Genomic DNA, 14,414 nt, shown 5'->3' on the forward strand with positions numbered 1-14,414 from the left:
GCTTGAAATATAATGCAAACAAGAGGGAAAAAAATTAAAATCAAAATGTTGAGCCCTAAGAATTTGGGTGTAGGGATTATGTCTTAGAACATTCATTAGCTTCTAATTACCAATCCAGATAATCGTTATTCTAATAATTCATATGATTAATAATTTACATGGAAATAAATATTTTAAATTCAGATCACTAGTTCTCAATAAGATGACATTTAATAGCACGAAACACGTAATAAATACAAGCATATTTTCCCTTGTCCCATGTCGTATTATATACCTAATATGTAAATATAAAAAGGAGAACTATAGCAAACAAATAATGAATGACAAAAAACACACAGATCTCCTGGGGGTTGGGCCATGGGCCACACAACGTTTAGCTTCTGCAGTATCGACGACTCGTAAACATGCATCGCATGTATTCACCATCCCTGCTGAGAATTCTCATCTTATACACTTGTTAACATTCATAAATGAAAAAAAAAGGATATAAAAAAGTAAAATTGAATCGTTAAATTACCATCATTTTGTTTTTGTTTTTGTTTTTTGTTTTTTTGGAGGGAGAAGGAAGAAGGGAGGATATATTTGTTTTCTTAATTAGCTATTATTTTGTACAACGTAGATAGAAGTCACTAATAAAATTTTATTTATATATGTAAAAAATATTCATTCAAAAGTTGCACATTTCTGTCGTTCCTCACGAGATAAGGATATCGTGAAAATCCCCTGATTACATGGAATTACTAAAAACAGTTGCTCGGTAAATTTGAATTTTACATAATTTAGGATTAATTATGAGAATTTTTTAATGCAAAATCATGTTTTTCGGAATGAATTATTTAAATAACAAATATAAACAAGTGTAAGAAGATTCATGACGGTTAATACAGATATACGTCTCAATTAAAATAAAACAATGAATAGTTTATATGAGCGTGCATAAGGGTAGAACATTTTTTTCAAATTATAATTAATTAAATGATTTTTTGTTTTAAGTTGAAAAAAAAATGACTATAAAGTGTTTGCTTTGGGAGAGAATTAAATGAAAATAAATGAATTAAATATTGTCAATATTTTCATGAAAATAACATTTTTTTTAACATTATTTGTTACATTAAAATAATTTTCAAAAGTCCTACAAATCGTGAAGAAAATTAATTATGAAAAATTAAGGTATCAACCATATTCGGTTGCAAACTTGAATAAAATTAATCATATTTTTGGCAGCACATTGAGTTGAAGCTCGCTTTCAGATTAACGTTAAAAAATGTAATGTGGCCTTATTTTACCCCCAATCACTTTTCCAATAATTTAGCAAATTTTATTTTCAAATAAAAATAATACTAATTTTTTTTTTAATTAATTTTTTATTCACTTTATGATTACCTCGAATTTATTTTTTTTTTAACTCTAAAAAAAGCTGGCTTCATTATTATCAAAATAATATTTAAGCATCAAAATTCCCAAATTTCGAATAAAAACATTTTTATTTTAGGATCTTTACTCAGTGGAGAAAATCTAGGAAAAATGTATTTATAAAGCAGTGATCCCTGACAAAGTAATAATTTGAAAGAGAATTATTTAAAAATATTGAAAAATTGAGTATAACTTTTATGAAAGGAATGAAAAAATTGCATCTCATTTTGAATCCAAAATAAAATGCAGGTGCCAAAGCTACTTTAATTTTAATAGCCCTTTAAATTATGAAGAAAAATACAAAATAAGATTATTGCAATAATACCAACTAAAAGAGTTAAAAACAAAAACAAAATATATATTAGAGGTGGGGAATAAGTTTTAAGAAAACCTTTACTAAAAATATTCATATATAGGTTAAACTTAACAAATTTTCTTAAGTAAAGTTTTGTCTAAATCTAGCATATCCCCTTTAATAGAGCACTAAAGTAAAAAAATAACATTTTCAAAGAACTTTTCTAATTTTACGTCTAGAGTCTATAATTTAAAAAAAAAAAATTGAACACATTTCTTTATATCTTTATAGTTCTATATGTGAAGTATAAACTTTCAAAATATTTAAATCGAAGGAAGATAAAACTTAAAGAACAAAAAACATATACTTCAATTTTAAGAGATGGGGGTTGATTTAAAAAAACTGTTTGGATTATTTATAGATGCACAGAAGGTAACATGTTTGTTTTAATGAAGTTTTCTCTAAAATGTCTGAAAAAAATCGAAATTGGTTTATTCACATCTCACCTTTATTAAATTTGAAAAAATTTGCCCCAAAATATGGAAATATTTGAGACAAATTTTAAAAAAATCACTTTGGTCAATATTGAGTTATAAGGCCAAAAGCAGAGCAATACACATACATATGTACATATGTTTTTTTGGTCCAGATGAACTTTTATACAGATTTGAATACCAAATCATGGATACCGATGTTCTTTGGTGGTTGGGTTTCAATTAACCACACATCTCAGAAATGGTCGACCTGAGATTGTACAAGACTACACTTCATTTACATTCATACATATGATCCTCATTCATCCTTACCTTATGGTGATTCCAGAGACTAAACAGAAAAAGAAAAAAGTTCTATATAAACTAATTGAACCCCAAACTTAAAGGTTTGCAGAAAACCTATAACCTTTTTTTTATATTATCGCCATACCTTCCGTTTTAATATAGGTATCATTGGGAAAACAAACGAAGTCCAATATTAATTGTCTATTTACTGCAATTTTTTTCTAAATCTTTTTTCCTTCCACAATTTGGGCATTTCATTTAAATATTTTATTTATAAATGTCAGTTCATTCACATTGTAATATCTTTTTTTCTTTACTTAGATAATCAAAGTGAACAAATCATTTTTTTTTTAAATAACCATCCCTAACATATGTAACATCCTCTTGAAAATAATCAATAACAAAAAAAAAACTATTGTACAAAAAATACTAATAGTGGAAGAAGTTCCACTTGATGTAAAATATATATATATATATATATATATATATATATATGAATACTATGATGAAACGAAATTAGTTATTACACAAAATTATTTAATTAATCAGAAAACAAATATCTCAATACATACGGATTTTTTTTAGAATTTATCTATGTATTTATCATTGATATAAAGTTATTAAAATAAGTTTTTTAAGTGCTAAAAAAAAATTCATGAAATGAGATTGATTGTGTTACCTGAAAAGTAACTGTTTTTACTGACACTATGAAGTGAGTTATCAGTCTTCAAATTCATTAACAATGAAGATATTGGGCTTCAGTTTACAGTACATATTAGTTGTGACATAAATTAAATAGATTTTTTATCTTTTTTTTACATTTCTTGTCTTAGTTTTTAAATTGTATATATTTTTATATTTAATTTGGGTTATTATGATTGAAATTTCACAGCTTCATTTACTTTGCTATACTTTTTCTTTTAGAGTTTAGGACACTCATTTTGATTTTAATGTTTATCTTTTTATTTATATAAATTTTTGCAGCTATTTTTTTTTTTTATCATAGATTGAATTAAATTAAATAAGATGATAATAAGGTTTGGATTCAAAGCAATTGTAAAATATTATGTTTGCATGAAGAGTTGACAGTATGAAAGTAATTAAGTAATAAGGTAAAGTTCACATAACTTTACCTTATTATGTTATGTGATCGGATTATTGGGTATTATAAAGACCGAGACCCGGCCTCGCTGCGGGGTCTGGGGTGGCATCGCCATCCTGGTGCCTTATGGCAGGGTTTGAGGCAGGCAAACTATCAAGACCGAGTCCCGGTTCCCGGCTGGGGGCGGTGAAGCCGGACCTGGTTTTCCTGTCTCGGGGATTAGAGGCAGGCAACAACAAAAGATCCGACCAGGGAGGCTGACCTGCCGTGCCGGAATTTTAGCCGGTGGGCGGGAAGGCCTCCTTAGAGTAAATGGACACTTCCCCGGGTTGAGAATACTTAAATGGATAACCAACCCGGGGAAGAAGGGATAAAAAAAAAAAATAAGGTAAAGTTAGAGTTGCTGAGGAAGCATCATTGAAATATTATGTTTGGAATGCTCTTCTGAATGGATGTCAATCATAGATACTAAGAAAACAGTAAAAAGAAATACCTTAAACTTGAGCAAGGAAGAAACTGGAGAAGATTATATGTACGTACAAAATAAAATATGAAGAAATAATATAGAGTAAATTTGAGTAGAAGCTTAATCAGAGCAATTGAGCATGGGAAAGCTGGGTGGGAGTTATGAGAAAATATTGATCAAAACAGTTCTAGAAGGTGCAAAATAGGTAAGAAAAAGATTAAAAATTATAGAATGTAAAAGAAGATAGAAAATTTTAGCAGGGATTGGAGACGAATAGAGCGGATATGACGCTAAGCATCTGCCTCAGGACAGAAAATCATCATCATCAAACCATATAATGATGATAATGATGGATAAATATATCTGAATTGATATGTTTTCACAGTAGACTATTATGTTTAAAGTAGTATTTTTTCTATGCTTTGAATAAAGTTTATATATTGTTAACTTCTTTGTGGGATAACCTGTTTTAATTAGGTGATTTATAAAGTAAACTCTATTGGTTTATAACTGTGTATCAATTCTTTGTATCTGATTTTATGTGCTTTTTACCTGTCCATTGCAATATTTTATTCAGATTTGTTACTAATTATATAGAGTGATTTGTTTTGTTTTTTGTTCAAAATTTTAACATTTCATAATGTACATGATGATAACATATTTCTCTGGGAGTTCTTAATCAGTATAATTCTTTTTTTAAATTTAAGAAAATTTAGTTTCATAGAAAACCAGTTACCAGGAACTACCAGTTTCAAGTGTTAGTAATTTCATTATGTTATATATGTTGTAATTAAATAATTTTCATTTCTGAATGATAAATTCTTTTAAAGTTTAAAAAATTATTGCGATACTAATTATTTTATCATAAAAGTTAGAAAAAATTGACGTTTGTCTATGATACTTTCCCTCTTAAATAAGTTTCTTTAAGGATTTAAATTTTTTTAATTTTAAAATAGGACATATCATGAATATCAAAATTGAAATAGTTGATTTATTTTTAGTTTGAAATAAAAAGGAATGAAGGAGTTGGGAATGCATTGGAATTGTAAATTCAAAAAACCTTCATAATATAAAACATCAATTTAAATAATTTTTGTATATAGATGGATTGTATTAATTAGTTTAGTGCCACTTATTTTTTTTTTTTCTTTTGCTTGATGAAGTAATTTACCAGATATGCTCAAAGCTCGTGCATGGTAAATATGAAGATGGAAATTTTTGTGGTATATGAAAAATGTCGTGCCTGACCAGGATTTGAACCTGGGATCTCTGGATGAAAGGCTAAGATTCTACAGAGATCAGGAAGAAATTACCTCTGCTGAGTTAAACCAGTGAATATAACACGTTGTTCCACTACAGAAAGGAATAGATTATGTAGGTAGTCTTTCTTATGGATGCGATGCACCTAAAATAGTAGAAGCAACTGTATTTACAGAATTTCTTTCTCTTAGAGTAATGATCTTCACTGTACAGCCATTCTAAAAGAGTGGTAATTACAATAAAAGAATGAATTACAGTAAAGAAATAATTAAATTGCAATAAAAGAAGATTTATGAATTATAAAAAAAGAATAGTAATTATGTGATCTTCATTGTACAGTAATTCTTTTAGAATGGCTGTACATTGAAGATCATTACTGAATGAAGATTATGTTTGGAGTGCACTTCTGAATGGATGCGAAACATAGATGCTTAGAAAACAGTAAGAAGTGGTGCTTCAAACTTGGCACTTCAAAAAAAGGAAGGAAGGGCAAGAAAGAAATTAGAGAAGATTATATATACATGCAAAAAAATGAAGAAATAATGCAGTGAATGAATTTGAACAGAAGCTTAATCAGAAAAACTATCATAGGAAAACTGGATGGAACTTACCATGAGAAAAATATTGATTAAACCTCATATCAGATTTCCTACAATTGTTATTGTTATTAAATCTAACATAAAACATATAACTTGATAAAATGAAATAAATTTGTACCTCTGTTTAAAATTCACTAAAACTAAGTCAGTGACAGTAATCATACAATTTCTGTCCTTCTAATTCGTGCATTTAAGCATTGTGATTGGATCATTTAGTGTTACAATGTGACTCATAAAATAAAAGGTACTGATTATCATATGCAGTGTAAAATACTTGTGATGTCAACATATAAAAAATTTGTTTTATTACACATGCATTGGTTGGAGAAATTAACACATATAGTGTACGTTTATGACTTTTGTTAAATTTTATTTTTATGAATATCATTATTACAGTGTATTCCAGTATTTATGTATGAAATTTAATTAATCACTGAAGCTTATTAATGGATATGCTATTAAAAACTAAAATAATCCTTTGTATAATAAAATTAGCTTATTTATTTTTCAACTATATTTAACTTTTTTAAATTAATGATACAAATAGCACAATTAAAAGAAGTAATATAAAAATTGCACATTTACAATTAGTTTTGTATTTTTTTATTCGTGTGTGGAATACTTATAACATATAAACACATAGACAAAATAAACTGATAATTCAACCATTCAAAGTAATTATAATATGGCATACAAAAAAGCCAATATAAATAATTATTATTTATTAATATAGTTTTAACCCATATAAGACTTAAACAATAAACAACTTATATTGAAATATAAAAATAAATCGAAGAATGAGGTAATAGACATACAATGATGGTTTTTATTTTGGTTTAAATATTTTATGAGTTTTTGTTATCCAACTTGAAGTTGAATCACGTTTTTGTAGAACAGGTGAAGAAGGGCAACTTTTGCTGGATGGTACGACTTCTTTTTTATCAGTTGATCTATTACGTTGTAAATCAATTAGAAGACTTTGCCGGCATAGTGCAGAAACAGTTTCCATTTTATTATGATTGTCTTTGTCTTTTTCTTTATGTCTTCGCATTCGAACTTTACGGAATCTTGAAGCTAAATGAGATAACCCAAACCTATTAGATTTATTTATTACTGTTAATTCACTGGAACCGGATGGGTATGCAGTGTTGCTTGCAGATTCTGGAAGAATGTTGCTCAACGCTGTAGAATCAATATTGATCATACCTGCACTAGCTGATTTAACCAGAAGTCTTGTATCTCTCTCTTTACACTGTTCTTCACCACTGACAAGAATACCTTCGTAACTACAATCACTTTCACAACTAATTTGGCTAAGACGACTTTTAATTCGTGACCACTGAACTTCATTGTTTCCTAGATTTGTAGCATCTGTTACAAATAAACCACAGTCACTGCTCCAACTTCCACCTCCTGGTCCTCTTAGTAAAAATTCCTCCTTTGCTTTTTTTATCCTCAAAGCTCTTATTCTGGATGATTCAGGGCTACTTTGTATATACATACTGGATTCTGTTTCACTGTAATTTTTAGGAGATTCTGTTTTTGGACATTGTGTAGGGGGATTCTGGTCTGAACTCGGTTCAGAAATACTGCTGTTTGCACTAGTAGCAACAGAAATCATTTTATCTGTGTTCTCAATTACATCAATTTTATCACATTTTGAAGGAAGAGGATTACTAGGTTTTATTGAACCTGCACTTGACGATTTCAGTATTCCACGATAATTCAGATTTGGTGGCCTATCCTGAAGACCAACTGAAGGTCTTCTATTAAAACCTTCTTGTAATCCACCTTTATCTGATGCTCTAATGAGACTAGCGCTTGCAGATTTTTTCACTTCTCCCACTAAATCTCTTCGTCTTTCCCCAGAACCCTGTAAAACTTTTCTCACCTCTTCTTGGTATTTTTCCATTTGTGCTTTAACTCTTCTCTCTGTACCGGGTGATCTCCAAGCAACTGGAGATGCACTACCACTTTCAGGTGATTTTGATCCAACTAACTCCTGACTTTCATTTACTTTCCGATTATAACGAGCGATCATCATTCGTATACTAGGTGCTGCTTCTTTATTGGCTATCTTTATATCTCTTCTACTTGGAATAGGAGAAATTGGAGGAAATCCAGCTTCGCTTCTAGTTTTCCAGTTTGATCCTGCTGATGTTAATTTAGACTCAGTTGGATAAGAATGTTCAGATGAAGATTCAGAATAAGAATTGTCCTTGTTAACAGGTTTTTCACATTTTGGAAGAGGAGGGGTTTTGCACATATTTAACTTATTATCTTGTTCATTATATTGTTCTATAAAATTCACTGTTTTGTTTTCAGATATTTCATAATTAGATTTTACATCACCAGTTTTATCAATTCCTATCTCTTTTCTACCATTTTTTTTAAATAAATTTTCATAAGTCTCTGTTTGGCTTTCTTTTCTTTTGCCTGGAAAATTTCTACGTTGTAATGCAGGAGATGCTGATTGCGCTCTAACTTCTCTTAAAATCCAGCAAGGTGGCATTATAAAATTAGCCTCTCTTTTTTTTTCAGCATCTTCTTTTAGGTTTTGAACAGATGTACTTGCTTCATCAGCATCGACCATATCATCCTGTTGTTTTGTTGATTTATTACTTTCTTCATTATCTTTAATTGATACATTACTGTCTATGTTTTCATCAATAGGTACTGATTCTTTAACCACATAACTAATAACTGAAGATGCTTTCCCTTTGCTGTCTCTTCTTACAGGAGAAAATATCTTTCGAGTAGTTGGAACAAAAACATTTACTGTCATTTTTTTATTTGTGCTTATTTCTTCAGTAGAAGACATTGGAGTCCTGAATGTCTTACTGATGTTGCAGTTTTGTTCTTCTTCAAAAAGTGAAGATCTTGTTAAATGGCTCATTTTTGCAGAAAAAGTTTTATGACATGTACTTATATTACCTTCATGAATAAAAGTTGTTTTTTTTAATTCAGTTGAATCCTCTGGTGTTTGATGATGATGATGATGATAATGATCATAATTATCTTCATCATCATCATCATCATCTTCATCATCTTCTTCTTCTTCTTCTTCTTCTTCTTCTTCTTCTTCTTCTTCTTCATTTGATCTTATTTCTTTACTCCTAGTATCAAGACTTTTGTTTAGTTTTAAATCATTTGTTGCAGAACTTGCAGATGTATATTTTACTTTGGATGACTTTTTATATTTACTACTGTACTTTTTATTACTTAAAGTATTGTCATCTTCACCGAGAAAAATCATATCATCTTCTTCATCTTCATTTTTCAGTTTTTTTTCAAAGCTTCTTGAACTTAATTCCAGTGATTTGCTTGATTTTTCATTTGATATAAATCTTTTACTTCTTTTAATTTTCTTGATAATAGTTTCATCGGGTATATCTACATTTATATCATTTTCTTCATTTACCAAAGAACTTAATTTTTGTGAGTTGAGTCTATCTTTATATAATAAATTTTCTTCACCTGATTTTTTACAAGAACACTTAGTTTCAACTGACGTTCTCCTTACATATATTACAGGCTTTTCATCTTGGGTTACACAAGCATGACTCGTTTGTAACAGATCATCTTCAGTAACTGCTAACTGATTACTGGTAGAATTTTCATCATCAGAATTATCTTTTTGATCAAGACTTCCCATTCTTTTTTTTAGCTTAGGAAAAGAAAATGTAAATGTACTTACAGGACTCACTTCTCCCTCTTCATCACTTATAGTTTCTTTTTCTGGGTTTATATTAGGAATATTTTCTCGTATTTGAAGAATGTTATTTTCTGAAGTTGATTCTTCATTGCCTTCTACTTTTAATTCATCATCATTATCTTGATGAACTTGGACATTTTCAGCCAGACAGATTTTATTTTCATGTACTTTTATTTGAGAATTATTAGTTTTAGATAAAATAAATAAACTTTCTGCTGCAGGTGGAGCATCTGAAAAACAAAGATTTTATTAAACAAAAATTTTTAATTAAACAAAACATATGTGTTCTTATTCTTATTTATTTTGTAAATATACATACTACTATCATGTTGTCATACACTGTTCCGTCAAAGATCAACAAAACAGTATAATGTGTTTAATAGAATCATAAAATAAATAGAAGATAATACTGAGTTTTAATTAAACAAAAATATGGCATTTAATATGGTTATAATATAAAGTACATTAACAAATTAAATAAAAATTCTAATTTAAACATAATAAAAAATAAATAAATTTATGACAAAAATAATTTTTGCATCCTTTTAAACTATAATAACATAAGAAATAATATTTTAAACTAACATAAGAAATTTTATTTAAATATTTAGCTAATTATAAAATTATCTTTAAAAATAACTATTAAAATATTTATCAGGATGTAAGGCTTTATAAAATAGATGAGGATAGCAAAACTGTAAGAAATTCTGCATAGAAATGGTAGAAATTTAAAAAGCTTTTCAGAAAAATTTATAGCATTTAAGTATATTAAAACAAAATATAATTATATGGTCACATTAGAAGTAATAAACACACACTTTTAAGTATATGTAGCATGCAAATATAATATCATATGGAAATAAATAACAATAAATTTAAATCTCTTACTCTCAATAAAATACATAATAGAATACTGGAACAAAAGTTTAATTAATGAATAAATTAGTTTAAACGCATTGACTGGATTAGGGAAATAATATTTTTAAAATTAGTTATTCAGATTTATATTTAAATTACAATCAAATTATGATTGTAATTGTAAACAATAATTATATTTTAGCCATAAATTTATAATAGAAGCAGAATATTTCATTTTGTATTAGTGACATAAACCTCTCTATATTTTTATTTATGTACTATATATATATATATATTGTACATTGTATGGTACATCAGATTCCAGTACTACATAGCAAAATGTACATGTACACTAATAAAATTATTCAAAATATAAAACATAATTTTGTATAAAACAACAAAAGAGTATTATTGAACCAATTACAAAAACTAATTATTGGAAATTAATGTGATAAGTTCAACTTATCTAATTACTGTGTTTATATATATACAAACCAACAAAATTTTATTGTGTTAAGTATTTCATTATTAAAGTTTGCATATTTCCTAAAATATCTTTGAACAATTATTTTTGTTCAGTAGAACTCAGGAAATCAATGATTTTTGTTGTTGGTGAGTTATATTTTGTATGTACATAAATAAAAAAATATAAAAATTATCATATTCATGTAATCATAACCATCTAATCATTTGGTTTCAGAATTAGGTAACACTTATTAAATAGATCAAAAGTTATTACCTAAATAAACATTGTAAAATAAATTTATTTGACTAATTTCAATATTTTATAGTACAATACTTTAGTTTTCATTTTTAATGTATTTTATTTTTTCTTAACATTAAATTTTCTTAAGTGTGAATGAAAACAAGTGTAACTCTCCTTTTTGTCACTATTGCAACACAATCTGAAATGCAATGTCTATGATTCTATGTGGTTTCATTTTTACTTCCTTTTATGAAGTAAAGAAAGTATATTGATTGCGAAAAATTTCGGCTTTCAGATTTCAACAGAAATAATGATTAATAAATCATCAGATTTTTGATCATCCTTGAATCCATTTTAACTAGTTTTAGCATGACATCTGTATCTCACATAACTCAAAAATGATTACCGTAGGATGTTGAAATTTTTGATTTAGGAACTGTTGTAATATCTAGTTGTGCACCTCCCCTTTGAGTGCATTGACTGGACCAAAAGTGTCAAAAAAGCACAAAACCCAAAAGATTTGGATTTTAGCCTTTTACTTAATAGCAGTAATAAGCCCTCATTGAGAACTTTTCAGTGATATATCACAAGTGGTACTTATTTTCACTGGTTCCAGAGTTATATCAAATAAAATTTTTATTAATGAAATATTTGGATCTTACAAGGGGAAGGCATATTGGTTCAAATCAGACTTCTTCTTTTTTAATTTAAATGTATTGATTTATTAATAATTATTAACCTCTGATAGTAAATAATAATTAAATAAAATTACAATAAATAATATTTAAATAATAACAATAAAAAAAAAATATGAAAAAGTATCAGAAGTTATTAATGAAATAAAATTTTATGTACTGTTCATTTTAAAAAAGTATGTATATGTAATTTACTAGGCATACAAGAAAGTCATGTGGTGTCCACATCAGATTTTTTTTATCAAATTACATTTTAGATATGACATCAGAAAATATTTGATTGGAATCAATATAATGACCCAACATGTTGAGATATGATTTGATTAAATGATTATATTTTACTGTTTAAAACATTTATTATTTTTAAAATCAAAAAATAATTGAAAATTATTTTAATACTAGAAATAAGGTGGCCGGGAAAGAAATTTGAGAAAAATTTATTAGCAAAGATTATTTGTTAATTATTAATTAATAAATGAAAACTTAAAAATTTTTTTATAAAACTTTGAATTTTTTTTTGTTTACCAGTTACTGCACAGAGATAAGATAATCCTCTCTTCAGTTCCAAAACTTTATTGGTAAGAAGGGCTGGAAGTTTACTCAATTCTTCAGAACTTTGACGTGGCAGTTTATTCAAAGTGGTATATCCAGAACAAGTCTGTAAGAAATTTGAAATTCAAACATGTATGTTTTATAATTTTTTATTGTAATTATTAAAATTCTTATGAATAAAATTGTTAAACTGAAGTAAACTATACAATTAGTTATGTTAACTTTTTCATTAAGTGTGAAAATTATCAACATAAGTCGACTTTTATAAAATTAAAAGTTGAAATGCTTAGGATTCAATGAGTATAATTTTTCACAAAATATCTTATTAATATCCAAAAGCACAAATTTAAAAGTTTTTAAGTTATACTGTTGTTGTTAAATTGTCTTTAATTGTCTTCAACGAAAGAAGTTTCTCCAGTTGAGCTATATGTAATTTTTTTATATATTTTAAAACCTTATTGCTCATTGAATTAATTGTTATTGATGAACTTCTTTAATTTCCTTGTACAAACTAAAGGAAGTATTGCGATCGCAAAAATTTCAGATTTCAACAGAAATATCCATTTTGACCATCTCTGTGTCCATTTTGATTATTTTGGCGTGATGTCTGTACATACGTATGTATGTACGTATCTCGTATAATTCAAAAACGATTAGTCGTAGGATGCTGAAATTTTGAATTTAGGATTGTTGTAATACCTAGTTGTGCACCTCCTCTTTTGGTTGTAATTGACTAACCAAAATTACCCCCAAAAAAACCCAAAATCCAAAAGATTTGGTTTTTGGACTTTTTCTTAACTGCAGTAATAAGCACTCATTGAGAGCTTTTCAACAATATTTCGTAAGTGGTACTTATTTTCATTGGTTCCAGAATTATAGCCAAATAAAATTTTAATTAATGAAATATTAGTGGATCTTACAAGGGAAGGAACATCTGTTCAAAACAGACTTCATCTCTTTTTTTACTTTTTTTTTAATTAAAATTTATTGATTTATTAATAATTATTAACCTGTTATTGTAAAATGTTTTACAATAAATAATAATTCAATAATAACAATAAAAAAACTATGAAAAAATCAGAAGCTATTAGTGAAATAAAATTTTATGTACTTTTAAAAATGTGTATATGTAATTTAATAGTCATTATTACATATGTGTACAGTATATGTAATAGATTTGGTGAAACATCCGATTATTTAATATTAATTGAAAAATAATTTGGAATCGTACTATTTTTGGATGTTTTAGTTTAATTTCTGTTTAATTTTATTTGTTAACTACAGTTAACTACAGAATGACTGCAAAATAGACCCTCACAAGAAAACATACACTGAGGCATACATGCCCGATCTTTAATAAATTTCAATAAGTTCTTATCTTTTAATTCATTACTCCTCTGATATTGTCGGAAAATATTCTCCCTAAGTCGAAGTTGATTATCATTTCATTTATTTGTTTTTTTATTGTCAATCATTTAATCACTCTTTGATTTGATATAATTCTTCTGACCTTAATTTCTGTACACATTCTCTAGTTTTCAAATTTTCTCTCTCTTTATATTCATCATCCTCTCTTAATATTTTTATTCTTTCCTTGGTCTTAACATTTTCTTCCTCTTTATATTTATCATCTTCTCTTAATGTTTTTATTCTTTCTTTGTTTACAACATTTTCTTCCTATTTATTCTTTCTTTGGTTTTAACATTTTATTTTCTTCCACTTTATATTTATCATCTTCTCTTAATTTTTTTTATTTTTTCCTTGATCTTAACATTTTATTCCTCTTCATATTCATCTTCTTGTCGTTTTTTTGAAATATATTTCTTCATGTTATGTTTCTTTTTCCTGTATGATTAGTTTTTTTTTCATTTCTGATTAATTACCAAATAATCCAATAATAAAAATAATATTTTACACTGTAAAGTCGAAATTAACATTTGTAACCAGTTTACAGGAGTTTACTAAACAGAATAG

The 14,414-nt window shown here is 27.1% G+C and overlaps 1 protein-coding gene across 1 annotated transcript in view; it reads right to left on the bottom strand.

The window, feature by feature from the left end:
• Positions 1 to 6,409: 6,409 nt before the first annotated feature.
• LOC142319664 (uncharacterized) overlaps positions 6,410 to 14,414 on the bottom strand; it is a 139,050-nt gene continuing 131,045 nt past the window's right edge. Inside the window, exons 15-16 of the mRNA XM_075357217.1 lie at positions 12,414 to 12,546; positions 6,410 to 9,859 (exon numbers count right to left, since the gene is read on the bottom strand). Coding sequence (XP_075213332.1) covers positions 6,741 to 9,859; positions 12,414 to 12,546 — 3,252 coding nt within the window. The 3' untranslated portion in view covers positions 6,410 to 6,740. The remainder of the gene's footprint in view (positions 9,860 to 12,413; positions 12,547 to 14,414) is intronic.

The sequence above is a fragment of the Lycorma delicatula genome, chromosome 1, assembly GCF_047948215.1.
Source record: "Lycorma delicatula isolate Av1 chromosome 1, ASM4794821v1, whole genome shotgun sequence".
Taxonomy (NCBI): Eukaryota; Metazoa; Arthropoda; class Insecta; order Hemiptera; family Fulgoridae; genus Lycorma; species Lycorma delicatula.